Source organism: Oncorhynchus mykiss, chromosome 21 (genome assembly GCF_057628025.1).
Source record: "Oncorhynchus mykiss isolate SJ-2025 chromosome 21, ASM5762802v1, whole genome shotgun sequence".
In the NCBI taxonomy this organism is placed as follows: domain Eukaryota; kingdom Metazoa; phylum Chordata; class Actinopteri; order Salmoniformes; family Salmonidae; genus Oncorhynchus; species Oncorhynchus mykiss.
Genome location: NC_143042.1, coordinates 6,627,501 through 6,648,988, shown reverse-complemented (window position 1 = coordinate 6,648,988; position 21,488 = coordinate 6,627,501). Strand labels below are relative to the sequence as shown.

General features: G+C 45.4%; 2 protein-coding genes across 2 annotated transcripts in view; both read right to left on the bottom strand.

Annotated features, from left to right (window-relative positions):
* The window catches only part of LOC110500994 (leucine-rich repeat and guanylate kinase domain-containing protein), a 36,871-nt gene extending 30,521 nt beyond the window's left edge, over positions 1-6,350 (bottom strand). The window contains exons 1-7 of the mRNA XM_090213621.1: positions 6,000-6,350; positions 5,638-5,742; positions 5,343-5,424; positions 5,004-5,104; positions 4,590-4,671; positions 4,361-4,485; positions 708-851 (exon numbers count right to left, since the gene is read on the bottom strand). Of these exons, the coding sequence (XP_090069747.1) occupies positions 708-851; positions 4,361-4,485; positions 4,590-4,671; positions 5,004-5,104; positions 5,343-5,424; positions 5,638-5,742; positions 6,000-6,206 (846 nt within the window). The 5' untranslated portion in view covers positions 6,207-6,350. The remainder of the gene's footprint in view (positions 1-707; positions 852-4,360; positions 4,486-4,589; positions 4,672-5,003; positions 5,105-5,342; positions 5,425-5,637; positions 5,743-5,999) is intronic.
* A 600-nt stretch (positions 6,351-6,950) lies between these two features.
* LOC110499821 (exocyst complex component 4) overlaps positions 6,951-21,488 on the bottom strand; it is a 224,903-nt gene continuing 210,365 nt past the window's right edge. Inside the window, exon 18 of the mRNA XM_090213619.1 lies at positions 6,951-8,997. Within this exon, the coding sequence (XP_090069745.1) occupies positions 8,760-8,997 (238 nt within the window). The 3' untranslated portion in view covers positions 6,951-8,759. The remainder of the gene's footprint in view (positions 8,998-21,488) is intronic.

The following is a 21,488-nucleotide window of genomic DNA, read 5'->3' as shown; positions in this document are numbered from 1 at the left end:
CCAGTTTGAGAAGAGAGCAGGACATTAAGGAATGGACTGTGTCTCACCAGGTTACTCTCCAGTTTGAGAAGAGAGCAGGACATTAAGGAATGGACTGTGTCTCACCAGGTTCCTCTCCAGTTTGAGAAGAGAGCAGGACATTAAGGAATGGACTGTGTCTCACCAGGCTCCTCTCCAGTTTGAGAAGAGAGCAGGACATTAAGGAATGGACTGTGTCTCACCAGGTTCCTCTCCAGTTTGACAGGAGAGCAGGACATTAAGGAATGGACTGTGTCTCACCAGGTTACTCTCCAGTTTGACAGGAGAGCAGGACATTAAGGAATGGACTGTGTCTCACCAGGTTCCTCTCCAGTTTGACAGGAGAGCAGGACATTAAGGAATTAGGGAGGGTAACCAAGGTTGACAGGAGAGCAGGACATTAAGGAATGGACTGTGTCTCACCAGGTTCCTCTCCAGTTTGACAGGAGAGCAGGACATTAAGGAATTAGGGAGGGTAACCAAGGTTGACAGGAGAGCAGGACATTAAGGAATGGACTGTGTCTCACCAGGTACCTCTCCAGTTTGACAGGAGAGCAGGACATTAAGGAATGGACTGCGTCTCACCAGGTTCCTCTCCAGTTTGACAGGAGAGCAGGACATTAAGGAATTAGAGAGGGTAACCAAGGTCGACAAGAGAGCAGGACAATAAGGAATGGACTGTGTCTCACCAGGTTACTCTCCAGATTGATGGAGCCCAGCAGATGGAGATTCTGCAGGCCTGACAGACTGCTGATGCGGTTCAGAGACAGATCCAGGACCTGCAGGGTTCTCAGAGTCTCCACATTCTCTATCTTCTCAATCTGATTCCCCCTCTGGATAGAGAGGACGTGATACATGACAAACACTGGGAATATGAATACCGTGTGGACAAATACACACACACATATTAATGAACTCATACAAGCTCACACACACACACAACTCTCCCTCCTCCTACACACTGTCACGACGTTGCCCTCTTTGGACACAGCGAGTACCACCTCCCTACCTCTGTACCATCTCTCTCTGTCTGTCTCCTTACAACCAGGCTGCTGTGGTCAGAGAGGTCGTAAATTCTTTCTTTGTTGAATTTTTACACCCTTTTCTCCCCAATTTTGTGGTATCCAATTGTTAGTAGCTACTATCTTGTCTCATCGCTACAACTCCCGTACGGGCTCGGGAGAGACGAAGGTTGAAAGTCATGCATCCTCCGATACACAACCCAACCAAGCCGCACTGCTTCTGAACACAGCGCGCATCCAACCCGGAAGTCAGCCGGGTTGGATGTGTCGGAGGAAACACCGTGCACCTGGCAACCTTGGTTAGCGTGAACTGCGCCCAGCCCGCCACAGGAGTCGCTGGTGCGCGATGAGACAAGGATATCCCTACCGCCAAACCCTCCCTAACCCGGACGACGCTAGGCCAATTGTGCGTCGCCCCACGGACCTCCCGGTCGCGGCCAGTTACGACAGAGCCTGGGCGCGAACCCAGAGTCTCTGGTGGCACAGCTGGCGCTGCAGTACAGCGCCCTTAACCACTGCGCCACCCTGGGGGCCGGTCGTAAATTCTTAGGGAAGATCCTGCCTCATGGCCAGACAGTATAGAGAGAGTGAGTTTTCATAGAGAGAACAAATGAATTTCTTCTTCCTCACAGAACTGGAGAACCGAACGACATTTATGTTCTGGAGAAGGTATAAAAGATCGGAGAAGAACCCAGCTACGAACTGGTCCGTTTGGTACAATTTTGTGAAACTCATGGGAGACAATTCGGCCACATTACCATAACGCTTTTTATACAATAGCCTCAGTTATGAGGCTTACATCTAATTGTTGTATAAGATGAATGAGTGAGGTTGTGTAATGTGATTTTGGACTGTTTAATGAAGGAAACTCCAATTCCCTAAAAAGTTTCACTAAGTCATTGGCACACTCCCAGGGGCACAGACAGGACCTGGCGTCATGAAACAGACTTTTTCTGTGTCCCAAATAAAACCTCCACCTGTGTTTTCTATCACCAGAACGAGCTTACCTCAATTACGAGATGGCTAAAGGTTGCAGACTAGCTTACCACGAGAGGGCCAAGGTTTGAGTAGAGACCTGAGTATTAGCTAAGGTTTGAGTAGATGGCTGAATATTTTATCCATACCACGTGGTTAAACTCTTAAGACTATTGATACCGATAGAATAAGAACAAGTCTTTGATATTAATTACTAGTCTGCAGCTAGGAATTCGGTGTCATTGAACGCGAAGACCGACAAACGCCGAAACATCTATTCTATAACGACATGAATGAATGTCACTCTGAACTATTCATTCTAACCACGACAGAGAGAGAGAGAGGTCGGAAACTCTCCAACAGAAACAAACTTTTCAACAGAGATCCCGACGACACATTGAGCGTAAATATATTGATTGATTGCAATTGCTCCCGAATGAGTGAGCGTTCATGTGCAAAGGATTAGCATTTAAATTGTTATAATATTCAACTCTGTAGTGTCTCCTCAGCTGACCCCCCACTCCCCTTTTGTCTAACAAGCCGCCATGCCGGTTTAGCCCACTAGGGCACATTCTCCTATCATTCTCCTATCATTTCCTTGTAACCATATCTACTGTTTGATATTTCTGTGAATTACTTAGTTAGTAAATAAATGATTTTAAGGCAATTGATGTATGGATGACTCATAGTGAAGACTGGGTTCGTGCAAATAACCAACACTTTACAACGTTTGGAATGAGACTAACGTGAGGTAAATACTATTTCATTAATTCGAAGACTAATTGATCAGATATTAAAATATCTGAAAGTTATATTAGAAAAATTATAACTTTGTAATCTGAATATTTTCCTTGGTGCCCCGAACTTCCTAGTTAATTACAGTTACATGATTAATCTGTTTAATCGCGTAATAATACTTACAGAGAGTTATTTGATAAATAAGTCTTCAGTTTTAATGATGCCAAAGACACGACAACACACACGCCCATGTCACACACACACACACACACACACACACGCCCATGTCACACGCACACACTGACACATACTCACCCCACCCTCACTATCAAAGTTAACATTGAGTGTTCCCTTCCCCATCTGTAAGGAGTATAAAACTTCTCCCTGAGATGTGTGTATGATTGACAGGCCAGCTCCAATGGTCTGGGCTGACAGGTGAGGAGTGACAGGTGAACAGCTGGCCAGACACTGATGTGGGCATGCCAAAAGCACTACAGACCAGCCCTCCTCTCCTCTAGAACCCACCATCCCTCCTGCTCTGTAATGACCCATCCCCACCCTACCTTCCCCCTGCGTGGGCTGCCAGCCCCCACGGCCACCATGCCCTGCCCTCCTCCACTAGCCTTCCTGGCAGAGGGCTGCCGACAGCGGGGGACGGTGACCGCGCGGAGCCCTGGAAGCTCTCGAGGCCAGGGTGTGATGGGCTGAGAGAGGAGGCTGGCTGACAGGTAGCACGCTGTTAGGGAGCGGGGCTGGGCAGGAGAGGGCCGAGAGGGAAGGGGGAGGGGAGATGGAGACAGCGGCTGGTTCCCTGGTTGACAGGGATGCTATGGAGGGGTGAGGGAATAAGAGAGGAGAGGGGGGGGGGGTTGAACAGGGTCCAGGCTTGCTCACACCGCCGGCAGCTGGTCCCAGAGGGGAGGGTGGAAGTGGACAGGGGACGCGGCTACATCATGCTGACGATGAGGAATCACTTTGATAAAGAACACCAGCATCCGTTAGAGAGGGAGAGGGAAGGGTCTGGAGGCCCGCTGGCACAGCCATATGGTGGCTCTCACACTGGAGCCCATGTCTGTGTGTCTTTGAAAAGCTGAAGCTCAATTATGTCTGTGGTTTAAATATGAGACAGGAGAGAGGGGGTAGGGGAGAGTTAAAAATACACCACCTGCTGTCATCATGTTTGAAGAGAAAGAAGTGCTCAAATATTGTGTGTAACATAACTGGCACCACACTGGGGGGATAACCTTTTAGAAAAGCCATGACGTAATGGAAGAATGTAGACACCAGGAAGGGACATCAAGGTGAAAACACAAAACAACTGATTCACAGGAAAACACTTGTGTCCTAGTCGGTAGGCCATATTAAATCAACCACAAGACCAACCACTAACCACAGTACTGATGAGCTTAGAGAGCTGTGTCTATACAACCGGATGGGCATATTCATATATGAGCATAACGCATGGTAAAATATTATCTTTAAGAATCTAATTATTCAACAAACACACACGCAATGTAATTATTCATGTAACATCTCCATATATAACACACATGAAAAGTGTTAGAAATTGAATAATTCAAGAAACAGGTGGAGCAGTTAGGACCTACCAGACAGAGGTCTTTGATTGGCAGGTTGTCCAGGCCTCTGATACAGGAGATCTTGTTGTGTGCCAGGCTGAGGTGTGTGAGGCTGGCACAATGCAGCAGACCACCGATCTCACTGAAATAGTTGTCTATCCAGAAGGGGCACACGTTAAGAATGGTATACAATGAGGAAGTAGTCTAGATAAGAACTTGACATGTATGTGTGTCTGTGTAAATACATTTCGAAGGATACAGTCCAGATTCAGTTTACTCAAAGACGAGTAGGCTGACAAATGTGTCATCACGGACATCTGGTTATGGGAAAAGTTAACCTCCTGCGGAATACAACAAACATGAATAATGAATCAAGTGGACCAATCTTTAAATGCTTTTTGCACTGAAGAAATATGAAAATAAACAACCAAATGCATGTATAATATGATACATTCTACTAGTACTGTATAACTCACTGATAAACAATACGAAGAAGTCAACCCTGGTAAGTTCCTTGTCATTCCAGGGTAGGTAATACTTAGTAAGCATATGGAAGGACACTACAGTATAAATGGTCTATGATGATTGGAACCCATCTTCTGGGACTACAGGCTTCAAGAAACCCCAAGCCACAAATCAAGCGTTGTCTTATCCTGTCTGTTGAAGGTCCCACCTTGAGGTTCTTGGGCGGCTGGAATCCAAAGAAGTCGGTGAGTTGGTTGTGGGAGGCATCCAGGATGATGAGATACGGCATGTGGCTTACACAGGATAAATCTACCAGTCAACATGCATTAGTAGAGTCAGGAGAGTCGGGCGAGCAGAGGGGGAGAGATGGCAACACCTGACACACAACTGTTATTATACAAACCAGAAGCCTAGAAGTTACAAGGGCACCGATGAGAAATGAACCATCGTTTAACTAATTAGGCTAATCAAGCTACATTTTCTATATCAGTAATTAGAATCATAACAAGGCGTACAGTGCATTTGTTAATATGAGACACACACACACCTTTTATTTTGTTGTAAGGAAGTTCTAGCTTTTGAAGGTGGACGTAATTGCAAAGGATGGACACATTATTCAGATTTCGACCCTGGATGGAGACATATTCCGAAATTGAATTCCACATGACATAGAAAACAAAACAAGTTAAGAAATGCAACACAAATGGAAAGTAAACCGATTTGTTAGATACTCTTCCGTGAAAAGTCTGATGGTAAACAGTTACTCCTGTAAAGCATATTATCAGTGATTAATGGGGTTACACTATCAACCTGAAGTGTGTGTGTGTTGTGTGTGTTCTTACAGGAGCAGAGAGGAACTGGTAGACATGCTCTAGTCCAGTGGCAGAGTGTCCCAGGTTGGATAAACAGCTGGAAACTTCCTCTTCAGTCAACACACCATCGTTTTTCTGTATGAGACATTGCTACATCAAAACATGTTGCAGTACACAATAGAACAAGTCATGCACTGTCAATGCATTGTTTTTATGCACCAAACTTCTGTTATTATGAAACTCCGAGTAGAAAGAGAGAGAGAGAGAAGTTGCTTGCATCCTGAAAGTAATTAACAGAAACAGCGTGTTACTCACCAAGCCTCATGGCCCATCTGACTAAAGTAGTTAGCATCTTTATGAATTTAGCTGTTACCCCAAGCTTCCTCCCTTACCTCCATTGTATTCTCCTCCTTCTCTTCCTCGGAGGTTGAAAACGTGTCTGCACACGGATGATGAACCGCAGCAGGAAATGGTTGCGCATCAGTGGTCTCCTGTGTCACTGACTCATGAGGGTAGCAAGTGGGTGACCCAGAGGAATACTGGGGCGATGTTTGCTTCCCGATATCTTGCAAATTGGAAATGGTCGAAGTAGAAGACATTTTGGATGAAATTGTTTGGCATGAGAATACTTTGGGGATATTTTTTACTTACTAATTAGCCTAGGTAGGCAGCTATTTTGAAAGTTGGCTCAGCTGGAGCAGATAGCGTTCTCTGTTGCTTAGTAACTAAGACGAAGCGTCAGTAGGTGAATTGAACTGTGGGAGATGTCGTTTTTGATTCATTTACTTCCCAACAGTTCATAAAATCTTTCAAACCCTGGTTCCCAGGTTCCACCGTCTGGAAAAAGTAATATATTCATGCATTTTCATTTTAGTGTGCCGAGACAAATATTAGCCATTAAATCTTCTAATAACTTTACACTAATCACCATGTTGAAACCTCCATCATGCTCACCAAAATGCAGAAAAAAGTTTGACATACTAGATTTCAAGTAGTGTGCTTTGTGCTTCAGACATCTTTCAACAGGTCTTGATCATTCTATAGAAAAGCCTTCTTCTGATCTGATCTTCAGATCTGGCAGCTGAGCTCAATTCCTGACAGTGTATATTTTGGATCCGTCTATGTAAAATGACATCATCGGACAAAGTCAATTTGTGTCAATGTGAAAAGACTTTGAATTATACGGTGCAACAGCACATAGACAGACCATGTTGTCTGGGTAGTGATTCGTTCTGTATGGCATTCGTCAATTCCTCTGTGTCAATGGAAGAAACTAGTCCCTTGACCACACGAGGTAGGAAACTGGCTCTTTTCATTGTACAAAAACACACAAACTGCTCATATACACAGGGGAATTTTGAGGTTTTATTTCAGCAAGATCAGTGTACACAATGGCAGGTCATCTTTCTTTAATTGAGTGAAGGAGTGATAGTCAAGGTGTTGGTCTGAAAGGGACGTTTAACAGACAATGGAGAAAGTACATCTTTAAATCACACCGGGACTCATTCACCTCCATTCTTATCAGATGTTTGTGAAAAAACTCATCAGACATGAAACCACTCTCATATTACACACTGTAGATGTGCAAAACGACATGTCTTAGTAAACAAACAAATAAAGCAAAGCGTAAAAAAACTAGTGAAATATATTTGTAGATCTTTACAATGAGTTGCCCCATTATTTAAAATATGGGTATAGGGGTCCGATATACGGGATCATTTAAATCCAGATGGAGTGTTCTCTTGTTCCCAAATCAGCAGAAAAAAACTCATCAGTTGTGCAGAGTACTGCAAGCCATAGAGACCTCCATAGTGTGTGTGTGTGTAATATAGTACGTGTTAATTGTGTGTGTGTGTACGTGTGCTGAGTAAAACAAATGCTGTTCCTATGGCACGAGGCAATCCCTCCGGCAACCACAAGGCTCATATTGATCCCAGCCTACATGTCATTATGATGGATGGTGGCGCTGGGTTCTGGTGAGCAGCACTGCCACAACTCTCCCCTGTTCTCTTTCCTCCCTCCCCCGCTCTTGTTAAGTACTTTTCCTCTGAGTTAATTAACTAAATATACTGAGGGGATGCAGGGGAAGGAATGATTTGTGACTCCTTGGAAGTGTATTCACTTTAGAATAGTTCTAGCAGAAGTTTTAACAGTTGTAGTGGTAGGAAGGGGAGTAGTGATTTGCAATTACATCCCTATTAAGTTCAAGACCTTGAGTGTTGGGACAAAATACACACTTAAATTGTACTGGATACATTGGCCCTCATCCCCTAGCACACATGTACACCTCAACGCTGCAGCACAGTCAATGCATTTCAGGACAGTGGCAAATACTTTAATCAGAATTGGCTATAGCTACATTATATCCAATCTACATTATTCTAAAAGTGAGAGAAAAATAGAGTGAACCACAGCTGAGGTGGGGAACCAATTCCTTTCTTTGTCCTTGGGGAAGAAGAATGGCCACAAAATGGCCACAAGCAGGGGGAGAGAAGTGATAATCTAGACAGTCTAATCTGGCATCTGGTATTGCAGACACAGTCAGCGGGCCCACGAGGGAGAGCTGGAGGTAGAGCTGTAATTGAGAGCAGCAGTTAGATGTAATGAGACAATGAGATGAGAAAGGCCCCAAAGCCAGACTCTCAGAAAATTCCCCCATTCTCCACAGGTGAGACTAGGGCCGACCACATATGGGATGATTGAAGGGAGTCATTTTTTAAGTTGGAGAGTGTGTGTGTGTGTGTGTGTGTGAGTGAGTGATTTCTTGAGGAACTGGCTGCATTCTTGCCAGTGAATAAACAGATGAGTTACAACAACAGATGCATATTGGTAACTAAGTTCAACCCTTAAATCAGTAAATAATTAATGTACAGCCTACCAGCATTATCTCAACCCCCAAAACATATTACATGGTTATTTACAGTCTGCCATGGGATCTAATGAAGACTCAGTTAGGACTTTTACAAACCCAGGTCAACACCAGTCCCTGTGGAGGTGCTGACCAGTCCCTCAGACGGTTAGCTGACACTGCTAGGTCAGCTCTCAAATACTAGCTTTAATCTAAACCCTTTATCCAGACAGGAGGTTGAGAAACACTGGACAGTAATACAAACAGACCATTGCCAACAACAGCCTCCCAATGTCCCCCCCTCTCAAACAGTAGTGATCTTCTTGTCCTTGGTGGCCTGCTTGAAGGCTGCCTGCTCGCAGATGATCTCCTTGAGGCGCTGCAGCCGGACGTTCTGCGTGCTCAGGTCTCCCACGCCCGTCTGGCTCCTCTGCAGCAGGCTGAGGGCGTGGATGTACTCCAGCTCGGTGTAGCGAACGCCCTGGTCCACCACCAGGTTGAGCAACTCATCTGCAGCGTTGTACAGCATCTCATAGTACTGCCTAAACAGGGGAGGAGATGACTTCATTGTTCAATGCCCATGAGAATGTTCTGTGTTATCCCAATCCCTCTAAAAGACAGAGGTCAGAGAGGTCAGAGCAAAGGGGAGAGGAGATGGTGGTTAGGGGGTTAGAGGAAGGAAGGAAGGAAGGAAGGAAGGAAGGAAGGAAGGAAGGAAGGAAGGAAGGAAGGAAGGAGATGGGGGACAGGAGAGGTCAAAGGTCAGTAACCAGTAGTAGAGATGAGTAGAGAAAAAGGAAGGAATCAACACCATGATGTTGTTGATCTAGTACTACTGTACCATACTGCCTCACATAACACTATGATGTTGTTGATCTGGTACTACTGTACCATACTGCCTCACATAACACTATGATGTTGTTGATCTGGTACGACTGTACCATACTGCCTCACATAACACTATGATGTTGTTGATCTGGTACGACTGTACCATACTGCCCCACATAACACTGTTGTTGTTGTTGATCTAGTACTACTGTACCATACTGCCTCACATAACACTATGATGTTGTTGATCTGGTACTACTGTACCATACTGCCTCACATAACACTATGATGTTGTTGATCTGGTACGACTGTACCATACTGCCTCACATAACACTATGATGTTGTTGATCTGGTACGACTGTACCATACTGCCTCACATAACACTATGATGTTGTTGATCTGGACTGTACCATACTGCCTCACATAACACTATGATGTTGTTGATCTGGTACTGCTGTACCATACTGCCTCACATAACACTATGATGTTGTTGATCTGGACTGTACCATACTGCCTCACATAACACTATGATGTTGTTGATCTGGACTGTACCATACTGCCTCACATAACACTATGATGTTGTTGATCTGGTACTACTGTACCATACTGCCTCACATAACACTATGATGTTGTTGATCTGGTACGACTGTACCATACTGCCTCACATAACACTATGTTGTTGTTGATCTGGTACGACTGTACCATACTGCCTCACATAACACTATGATGTTGTTGATCTGGTACGACTGTACCATACTGCCTCACATAACACTATGATGTTGTTGATCTGGTACGACTGTACCATACTGCCTCACATAACACTATGATGTTGTTGATCTGGTACGACTGTACCATACTGCCTCACATAACACTATGATGTTGTTGATCTGGTACGACTGTACCATACTGCCTCACATAACACTATGATGTTGTTGATCTGGTACTACTGTACCATACTGCCTCACATAACACTATGATGTTGTTGATCTGGTACTACTGTACCATACTGCCTCACATAACACTATGATGTTGTTGATCTGGTACAAGGCCTACCTTCAAACTCAGTTCCTCTTTGCTTGACATCATGGGAAGATCAAATTAAATCAGCCAAGACCTCAGACAAAAATTGCAGACCTCCACTAGTCTGGTTCATCCTTGCGAGCAATTTCCAAAAGCCTGAAGGTATCACGTTCATCTGTACAAACAATAGTACCCAAGTATAAACACCATGGGACCACGCAACCTCCATACCGCTCAGGAAGGAGACGCGTTCTGTCTCCTAGAGATGAACGTACTTTGGTGCAAAAAGTGCAAATCAATCCCAGAACAACAGCAAAGGACCTTGTGAAGATGCTGGAGAAAACAGGTACAAAAGTATCTATATCCACAGTAAAACGAGTCCTATATGGACAAAACCTGAAAGGCCGCTCAGCAAGGAAGTAGCCACTGCTCCAAAACCGGCATAAAAAAGCCAGACTACGGTTTGCAACTGCACATGGGGACAAAAATCGTACTTTTTGTAGAAATGTCCTCTGGTCTGATGAAACAAAAATAGAACTGTTTCGCCATAATGACCATCGTTATGTTTGAAGGAAAAAGGGGTACTGGTGCAGGAGGGAGTGGTGCACTTCACAAAATAGATGGCATCATGAGGATGGAATGTTATGTGGATATATTGAAGCAACATCTCAAGACATCAGTCAGGAAGTTAAAGCTTGGTCGTAAATTAGTCTTCCAAATGGACAATGACCCTAACCATACTTCCAAAGTTGTGGCAAAATGGCTTAAGGACAACAAAGTCATAAAAAATCCCTGACATTAATCCCATAGAAAATGTGTGGGCAGAACTGAAAAAGCGTGTGTGAGCAAGGAGGCCTTCAAACCTGGCTCAGTTACACCAGCTCTGTCAGGAGAAATGGGCCAAAATTCACCCAACTTATTGCGGGAAGCTTGTGGAAGTCTTCCTGAAACGTTTGACCCAAGTTAAACAATTTAAAGACAATGCTACCAAATACTAATTGAGTGTATGTAAACTTCTGACCCACTGGGAATGTTTTGAAAGAAATAAATCTGAAATAAATCATTCTCTCTACTATTATTGACATTTCACATTCTAAAAAAAAGAGGTGATCCTAACTGACCTAAAACAGGGAATTGTTACTAGGATTAAATGTCAGGAATTATGAAAAACTGAGTTTAAATGTTTTTGGCTAAGGTGTATGTAAACTTCTGACTTCAACTGTATATTGATGGTGGTTTAATCCATATGTATATTGAAGGTGGTTTATTCCAATTTTATATTGATGGTGGTTTAATCCATTTTTACATTGATGGTGGTTTAATCCATATGTAGATTATATTGATGGTGGTTTAATCCAATGTTTTATTGATGGTGGTTTTAATCCAATTTTATATTGAAGATGGTTTAAACCAATTTTATATTGATGTTGGTTTAAACCATATGTATATTGATGGTGGTTTAATCCAATTTTATATTGAAGATGGTTTAATCCAATTTTATATTGATGGTGGTTTAATCCATATGTATATTGATGGTGGTTTAGTCCATATGTATATTGATGGTGGTTTAAACCATATGTATATTGATGGTGGTTTAATCCATATGTATATTGATGGTGGTTTAATCCATATGTATATTGATGGTGGTTTAAACCATATGTATATTGATGGTGGTTTAGTCCATATGTATATTGATGGTGGTTTAATCCATATGTATATTGATGGTGGTTTAATCCATATGTATATTGATGGTAGTTTAATCCATATGTATATTGATGGTGGTTTAATCCATATGTATATTGATGGTGGTTTAATCCATATGTATATTGATGGTGGTTTAATCCATATGTATATTGATGGTGGTTTAATCCATATGTATATTGATGGTGGTTTAATCCATATGTATATTGATGGTGGTTTAATCCATATGTATATTGATGGTGGTTTAAACCATATGTATATTGATGGTGGTTTAGTCCATATGTATATTGATGGTGGTTTAATCCATATGTATATTGATGGTGGTTTAATCCATATGTATATTGATGGTGGTTTAATCCATATGTACATTGATGGTGGACAGATTAAACATATATGTAAATATAGAAGATATATGAATGCATTAGGGAGTAGCATAGAGCAGGGCTGACTATGTCTCTGCTCTGGGGCTAAACAGGCCAATACCTCAGAGACTGTGTGGGCAGCAGCAGCACAGACACAAAGACAGACAGATAGCATCGCTATACGCCACTGGCTAGTAGAGAAATCCCATTCACTTAGATTACACTCCCACAATGGTGTTTTGGATGGGTATGAGAGGTGCCCACAAAAGGACACACACACACGCACACAAAACCTGGGGGCATCAGGAAGCTCAATCTCTTCACCCATCTCCTCCTTTAACTCAGCTCTTTGTGCCCAGAGAAAGAGGGTGATTTAAAGTGGTGTCCATCAAAGCAGCAGGGAGAGGAAGGCTAAGCTGAGGGAAAGTCTTCCATTGTGTCCAGGAGGAGAAATCTCAAGGAAGTCACAAGCACACAGGTGCAAATCTCGTGTGTGTGTGTGTGTGTACCTGAATAGGATTAACTATTATCTTGTTGTATTATTTCTAAGCCTCTCCCATTACTAAACCTAATGGTTATTTTCCTATGTAGGAATTACTGAACAATTCTGCAGCTTTTTGTGTCAAGCTATTTCTGCTGTTGTAATATTGCAAGAAGAACAGAGAGAGAGAGAGAGAGAGAGAGAGAGAGAGGAGAGAGAGAGGAGAGAGAGAGGAGAGAGGAGAGAGAGGAGAGAGAGAGAGAGAGAGAGAGAGAGAGAGAGAGAGAGAGAGAGAGAGAGAGAGAGAGAGAGAGAGAGAGAGAGAGAGAGAGAGAGAGAGAGAGAGGAGAGAGAGAGAGAGAGAGAGAGATAACAAATATGGAGAGAGATTAGGTCCAGTAAGAACAGACTTTCACAGCTGTGTGTGGGGATTCATTTATTTTATATTTCTCTCTTTCTCTGACAAGTAATGCCCTTGGTTTGTGAACTATTTGCATACTCACTCTCTTCTCCTCTCTCCCTCTCCCTCCAAGGCCCTGTTCGTTTTTCAATGCTCACCCTCAATGAGCTCGTCAATATTGATGAGGGGTCATACCGGTTCCTTTGCTCGCCACAGGCAGAGACACAGAGAAACCCCTGATGGGCAGCACAGTGTTCTTATCACTTCTCAAATATGCACCACATGTCTCCACTGTATATCTGTGTGTGTGTCCACTGTGTGTGTGTGTGTCCACTGTGTGTGTGTGTGTGTCCACTGTGTGTGTGTCTACTGTGTGTGTGTGTGTGTGTGTCGACTGTGTGTGTGTCTACTGTGTGTGTGCGCGTGTGTCTAGTGTGTGTGTCTACTGTGTGTGTGTGTGTCTACTGTGTGTGTGTGTGTGTGTGTGTGTGTGTCGACTGTGTGTGTGTCTACTGTGTGTGTGCGCGTGTGTCTAGTGTGTGTGTCTACTGTGTGTGTGTGTGTGTACCTACTGTGTGTGTGTGTGTGTGTTATTCACGTCCAAAACACCACTCCCATTCCCCAGATACTGCATGTGATTAGCTGCACACAGGAGGACATAGTCCACATTGTTATGTGAACTGAAAAGAAATGTGTTTGTTTTTAGAAGGGAAATCTTTGAAGAGAACAATTAACAACCCACACACACCGTTCCCAAAGAGATGTAGAAAAGCAGGGGAGGAATAAAACACGTGGGGGAAAAGAGTGATAATTGACAACTTTACTTTGTATAAATGTTGGTATATTTGTGTTCTCACATCTGGGCAAGGCTGTTCCAGTTTGGGCCGTTTGTAAACCAGTTTATAAGGCTATAGTGTATAATGTTCTCTAAGGCCCTATCTTTGGTTGCCTCCCTGTGTCCTGAATATGAAAGTCTAATATACTGTGTGACTGAGCAAACTGACTGATCTACAAGTGATAGTGAGGAGTTATTTAGCATGCAAGGTGATTTGTAGATCAGTCAGTCAGCAGTTGCCGACTGCAATGCAGTCAATCTGGAACGTAACCCCAGTTTGCAGGTATACCGTGGTTCTGTCTATTATAGGGCACTTGGCACGACATTTCAAGCCTTTGGGTTTGGATTTTGGGGTATCTATCTACAAACTGATTGGCAATGTCTGGTTCTCCATGTTGCCCCACAATACTGTCCTCTCTATGGCCTGTTCTACTGGGCCTCATCCCTCTGTCGTCATGTTGACTGGACACCTGGCTATCTGGACCCTGCCCAGCTGTTGTACCAGGGAGAAGGTTGGAAGTGCTGCGTGGGGTGTGTGTGTGAGGGGGGGTGGGGTGTGTGTGTGTGTGAGTGAGTGAGTGAGTGAGAGATTGTTCTGTTGGTGTGTGAGACAACTCACCCCCCCCCCCCCCAGATGCCAAAAACTCCTCCAACCAACCACGTCATTACCCAGGTGCTTGGAAAGTCATTTGCCCAACAGCAGCTGTTAATCAGATTAAATTATCTGTGCTCTTACACCTTCGCCCCCCACCAGCCTTTATTCACCCATTAGGGGGAGATAATGAAGGAAACCAGCATTCGGCTTCACTCAGTCAAACACACCCCAGAACCCACTGTCACTGTCTTCCGCATTTCCCCACTTGCCAACCACCCACCCTCCCTCCCTCCCTCCCTCCCTCCCTCCCTCCCTCCCTCCCTCCCTCCCTCCCACCCGCCCTCACTCCCTCCCACCCACCCACCCACCCCACCACCTGCAAGAGCGCTCACTCACTCGCCAACTCTGTGTGTGTGTGTGCCATTACATTTTAATTAGCCCACATCTCCTTCGTGCGCAGCCCCTCGTATACAAAGAGTATTAAGCAAATTTATGGTGCATGTGGCAGAGGACGGGGCCAAGATCTAAGTATGTCACTGGTGAGAGAGAAAGATACAGAGAAAGAGAAAGGAGAAAGTGGGAGAGAGAGAGAGGAGAGAAAACAAGAATCAGCACAATTAATTTCCTGTCATTTCCAGTGTGTACAATATTAAAGTCATTTAAGGTTGCCTCTGTCAGCATGTTGAGAACAACACATTAGTTAGCGAGGGATAGGGTGGAGGAGAGGATGGAGGGAGGGAGGAGATTCTCTCAGGATGATTCTCTCCATCAAGCGGAACGCACGCTTGTCGCCGCGGTAACAAATGCCAGGGCTCCTGACGCAAATGAGAGCTCCGTCAAGTTTTCCCACTCCTCTCGCTCCCTCTGTCCTCTTGTGACTAGAGCAGCTCTATGCAGAGACACTGCAGCTTCATCAGCAATAACCAGTGTAGTCATTATGAGAGTGAGAGAGAGTGAGAAAGAAAGAGAGACACAGACAGACACAGACAGACAGGAAGACTCATGTTCAAAGAGAGTGGATAGTTAGCTCAAAGACGACAAGTCATTTTCCACCTTGTAAACAGGTAGCGCAAGTTAACACCACGTTAGCTCAAGATGGGAAAGTTACTAACTCTAAACTTACCTCAGAGAAAGCAGCTACTGCAGTGCAACTAAGGACAGATAAGTAGTCACATCAACTGTACAAATAGAGGAACCAGACGGAACGAACACCACTTCGCCCCTGCTATTGACAGACAGGTAAGGAGGGAGAGAAAGACTGAGACACAAGCGCTAAACACAAACAGTTTATCATAGCCGTCAGCTGTAGTTATTAAAGCTGGGGTGAGTCGACTCTGCCCCAGCCCTGTCACCTTGACAACACGGTTAAACTGAATTTTACCACAGGCTCCCTCTGCTGAGCTGTTCACCAGACACCTCCGCGTTTCCACTCAACCCCGTGACATCTGCACCGTCCATGTCTGTCAGACAATAATGGGCTAGCTCTGAAGGCTAATGATTCACTTGCTTATCATGGAAGCTGTGTTAGCATGTAATGCTAGGAGGATAACAGGACAGGCTAGAGACAGGGGTCACAGGGTATCTCACTGGGGGTGTGATTGGATGTCAGAGAGAGGGTAAACCAACTGTCACTCTTATGATTGGATGTTACACACACAGAGTTTTCTAGACACAACCCCCTCAAACAAACAGACGTTTTTCACACAATACATACCCCTCCCTAGTAGTCCATCTAGAAGACAATATACTAACCAACCCTGTCCATCCCTCTCACCCACCCCTGCTCTCTCTCACTCTCCTAAAGGTAAGACAATATACTAACCAACCCTGTCCCTCTCTCTCCCTCCATCTCCTAAAGGTAAGACAATATACTAACCAACCATGTCCCTCTCTCTCCCTCTCCTAAAGGTAAGACAATATACTAACCAACCCTGTCCCTCTCTCTCCCTCTCCTAAAGGTAAGACAATATACTAACCAACCTTGTCCATCCCTCTCCCTCCATCTCCTAAAGGTAAGACAATATACTAACCAACCCTGTCCCTCGCTCTCCCGCCATCTCCTAAAGGTAAGACAATATACTAACCAACCCTGTCCCTCCCTTCCTCCCTCCCTCTCCTAAAGGTAAGACAATATACTAACCAACCCTGTACCTCTCTCTCCCTCCATCTCCTAAAGGTAAGACAATATACTAACCAACCGTGTCCCTCTCTCTCCCTCCCTCTCCTAAAGGTAAGACAATATACTAACCAACCCTGTCCCTCTCTCTCCCTCCCTCTCCTAAAGGTAAGACAATATACTAACCAACCCTGTCCCTCTCTCTCCCTCCATCTCCTAAAGGTAAGACAATATACTAACCAGCCCTGTCCCTCTCTCTCCCTCCCTCTCCTAAAGGTAAGACAATATACTAACCAACCCTGTCCCCCTCTCTCCCTCCCTCCCTCCATCTCCTAAAGGTAAGACAATATACTAACCAACCCTGTCTCTCTCCCTCCCTCTCCTAAAGGTAAGACAATATACTAACCAACCCTGTACCTCTCTCCCTCCCTCCCTCCCTCCCTCCCTCCCTCCCTCCCTCTCCTAAAGGTAAGACAATATACTAACCAACCCTGTCTCCCTCCCTCCATCTCCTAAAGGGAAGACAATATACTAACCAACCCTGTCCCTCTCTCTCCCTCCATCTCCTAAAGGTAAGACAATATACTAACCAACCCTGTACCTCTCCCTCCCTCCCTCCCTCCCTCCCTCTCCTAAAGGTAAGACAATATACTAACCAACCCTGTCTCCCTCCCTCCATCTCCTAAAGGGAAGACAATATACTAACCAACCCTGTCCCTCTCTCTCCCTCCATCTCCTAAAGGTAAGACAATATACTAACCAACCCTGTCTCCCTCCCTCCATCTCCTAAAGGGAAGACAATATGCTAACCAACCCTGTCCCTCTCTCTCCCTCCATCTCCTAAAGGTAAGACAATATACTAACCAACCCTGTCCCTCTCTCTCCCTCCCTCTCCTAAAGGTAAGAAAATATACTAACCAACCCTGTCCCTCTCTCTCCCTCCCTCCCTCCCTCTCCTAAAGGTAAGACAATATACTAACCAATCCTGTACCTCTCTCTCCCTCCCTCTCCTAAAGGTAAGACAATATACTAACCAACCCTGTCCCTCTCTCTCCCTCCCTCCCTCTCCTAAAGGTAAGACAATATACTAACCAACCCTGTCCCTCTCTCTCCCGCCCTCCCTCCCTCTCCTAAAGGCAAGACAATATACTAACCAACCCTGTACCTCTCTCTCCCTCCCTCCCTCCATCTCCTAAAGGTAAGACAATATACTAACCAACCCTGTCTCTCTCCCTCCATCTCCTAAAGGTAAGACAATATACTAACCAACCCTGTCCCTCTCTCTCTCTCTCCCTCCCTCCCTCCCTCCCTCTCCTAAAGGTAAGACAATATACTAACCAACCCTGTCTCCCTCCCTCCATCTCCTAAAGGTAAGACAATATACTAACCAACCCTGTCCCTCTCTCCCTCCCTCCCTCTCCTAAAGGTAAGACAATATACTAACCAACCCTGTCCCTCTCTCCCTCCCTCCCTCTCCTAAAGGTAAGACAATATACTAACCAACCCTGTTCCCCATACTCTCCCTCCCTCCCTCTCCTAAAGGTAAGACAATATACTAACCAACCCTGTCCCTCTCTCTCCTTCCCTCTCCTAAAGGTAAGACAATATACGAACCAACCCTGTCCCCCTCTCTCCCTCTCCTAAAGGTAAGACAATATATTAACCAACCCTGTCCCTCCCTCTCCTAAAGGTAAGACAATATACTAACCAACCCTGTCCCTCCCTCCAACCCTCCCTCCCTCCCTCCCTCTCGTAAAAGTGCTTGTTTCAACAGAATGGTAATTCCCTGTAAGTCAACCTGTGTGTGCTGAATGGCTAAGCAGCCGCAGTGTGATCACACACACACACACACACACACACACAGAGATGTTGATGTTTTGAGGCACATTGATCCACTAGACTGGACCAAACACCTGGGTGGCTAGAACATCCAGCTAGAAGGTCCATGTCTCAGAAACAATATGTCAGCGTGACGTCAAAGTCCTTCCAATGTTCTGTGATAATGATCATTGATCCACTACAGTAGACATGCATGAAGGAACCCCTGGTAAGTGGCCACAACTGGCTACAACGTCTACGTTACCTTAAAAAGAAATGCTGATAAAATGTTGTCAGTCTGTTTTAATTAATTGATATAATGTCTTTAGCTAGCGCATGTGGGCAGATGTCTGGAAAAAACATTTTAACAGCGCTTCTACAACGTTAGGGCAATGTTAGAGTGCAGTTGTTGGGCAGATTCCCGGCGGGCGTATGGTGGACTGACAGTATATCTGGGAGACAGCTGGAGAGGAGGTCTCCAAGTTCACATCATCCATTTATTTCACAACATCTTTGATCCATCCTCTCTCTCTCTCTCTTTATCTCAATCCATCCTCTCTCTCTCTCTCTCCATCCCGCTCTCTCTTTATCTCAATCCATCCTCTCTCTCTCTTTCTCCATCCCGCTCTCTCTTTATCTCAATCCATCCCTCTCTCTCTCTCTCCATCCTGCTCTCTCTTTATCTCAATCCATCCCTCTCTCTCTCTCTCCATCCTGCTCTCTCTTTATCTCAATCCATCCCTCTCTCTCTCTCCATCCTGCTCTCTCTTTATCTCAATCCATCCCTCTCTCTCTCTCTCTCCATCCCGCTCTCTCTTTATCTCAATCCATCCTCTCTCTCTCTCCATCCCACTCTCTCTTTATCTCAATCCATCCCTCTCTCTCTCCCGCTCTCTCTTTATCTCAATCCATCCTCTCTCTCTCTCCATCCCGCTCTCTCTTTATCTCAATCCATCCCTCTCTCTCTCTCTCATCCCGCTCTCTCTTTATCTCAATCCATCCCTCTCTCTCTCTCTCCATCCCACTCTCTCTTTATCTCAATCCATCCTCTCTCTCTCTCTCCATCCCACTCTCTCTTTATCTCAATCCATCCTCTCTTTCTCACTCTCCATCCCGCTCTCTCTTTATCTCAATCCATCCTCTCTTTCTCTCTCTCCATCCCGCTCTCTCTTTATCTAAATCCATCCTCTCTCTCTCCATCCCGCTCTCTCTTTATCTCAATCCATCCCTCTCCCTCCCTATCTATCTCTCCTGCAGTGGCAGAAAACCAAAAACAGCAGCAGAGTGAGAAAGAGTGAGGGAGAAAGGGCAGGAGAGAGAAAGAGAGGAGTAATGGGGGAAGAGAGAGAAATAGAGAGAGACAGAGAGAGAGATGGAGGGGAGAGAGAAAGAGAGGAGTAATGGGAGAAGAGAGAGAAATAGAGAGACAGAGAGAGATGGAGGGGAGAGAGAAAGAGAGGAGTAATGGGAGAAGAGAGAGAAATAGAGAGAGACAGAGAGAGAGATGGAGGGGAGAGAGAAAGAGAGGAGGATTGGGAGAAGAGAGAGAAATAGAGAGAGAGATGGAGGGGAGAGAGAAAGAGAGGAGTAATGGGAGAAGAGAGAGACAGAGAGAGAGATGGAGGGGAGAGAGAAAGAGAGGAGTAATGGGGGAAGAGAGAGAAATAGAGAGAGACAGAGAGAGAGATGGAGGGGAGAGAGAAAGAGAGGAGTAATGGGAGAAGAGAGAGAAATAGAGAGAGAGATGGAGGGGAGAGAGAAAGAGAGGAGTAATGGGAGAAGAGAGAGACAGAGAGAGAGATGGAAGGGAGAGAGAAAGAGAGGAGTAATGGGGGAAGAGAGAGAAATAGAGAGAGACAGAGAGAGAGATGGAGGGGAGAGAGAAAGACAACCACACACACACAAACACAGATGTGAGGTTTATCAGAGGTTCCAGTGACATGTCCAGGTCTATGGGATGGGACCTGGCTCTAGAGCGGTCTCTGAGCAGATGGTGTGTGTGTGTGACTCCGTGTGTATATGTGTCTGCCACTCTCTCTCTGTGTGTGTGTGTGTCTGCCACTCTATGTGTGTGTGTGTGTGTGCCACTCTGTGTGTGTGTGTGTGTGTGTGTGTGTGTGTGTCTGCCACTCTCTGTGTGTGTGTGTGTGTGTGTGTCTGCCACTCTCTGTGTGTGTGTCAGCCACTCCCGGTGTGTATGTCTGCCACTCTCTGTGTGTGTGTTTGTGTTTGTGTAACAGGGCACACTATGCCTGACTAAGCATATTGGGTCAAGGTCACACACACAGACACGCCTCACATCACACACACAGACACGCCTCACATCACACACACAGACACGCCTCACATCACACACACAGACACGCCTCACACCACACACACAGACACGCCTCACACCACACACACAGACACGCCTCACATCACACACAGAGACACGCCTCACATCACACACACAGACACGCCTCACATCACACACATGCCTCACATCACACACACAGACACGCCTCACATCACACACACAGACACGCCTCACATCACACACACAGACACGCCTCACATCACACACAGACACGCCTAACATCACACACAGACACGCCTCACACCACACACACAGACACGCCTCACATCACACACACAGACACGCCTCACCCCACACACACAGACACGCCTCACACCACACACACAGACACGCCTCACATCACACACAGACACGCCTGACATCACACACACAGACACGCCTCACATCACACACAGACACGCCTCACACCACACACACAGACACGCCTCACGCCTCACACCACAGACACGCCTCACACCACAGACACGCCTCACACCACACACACGCCTCACACCACACACACAGACACGCCTCACACC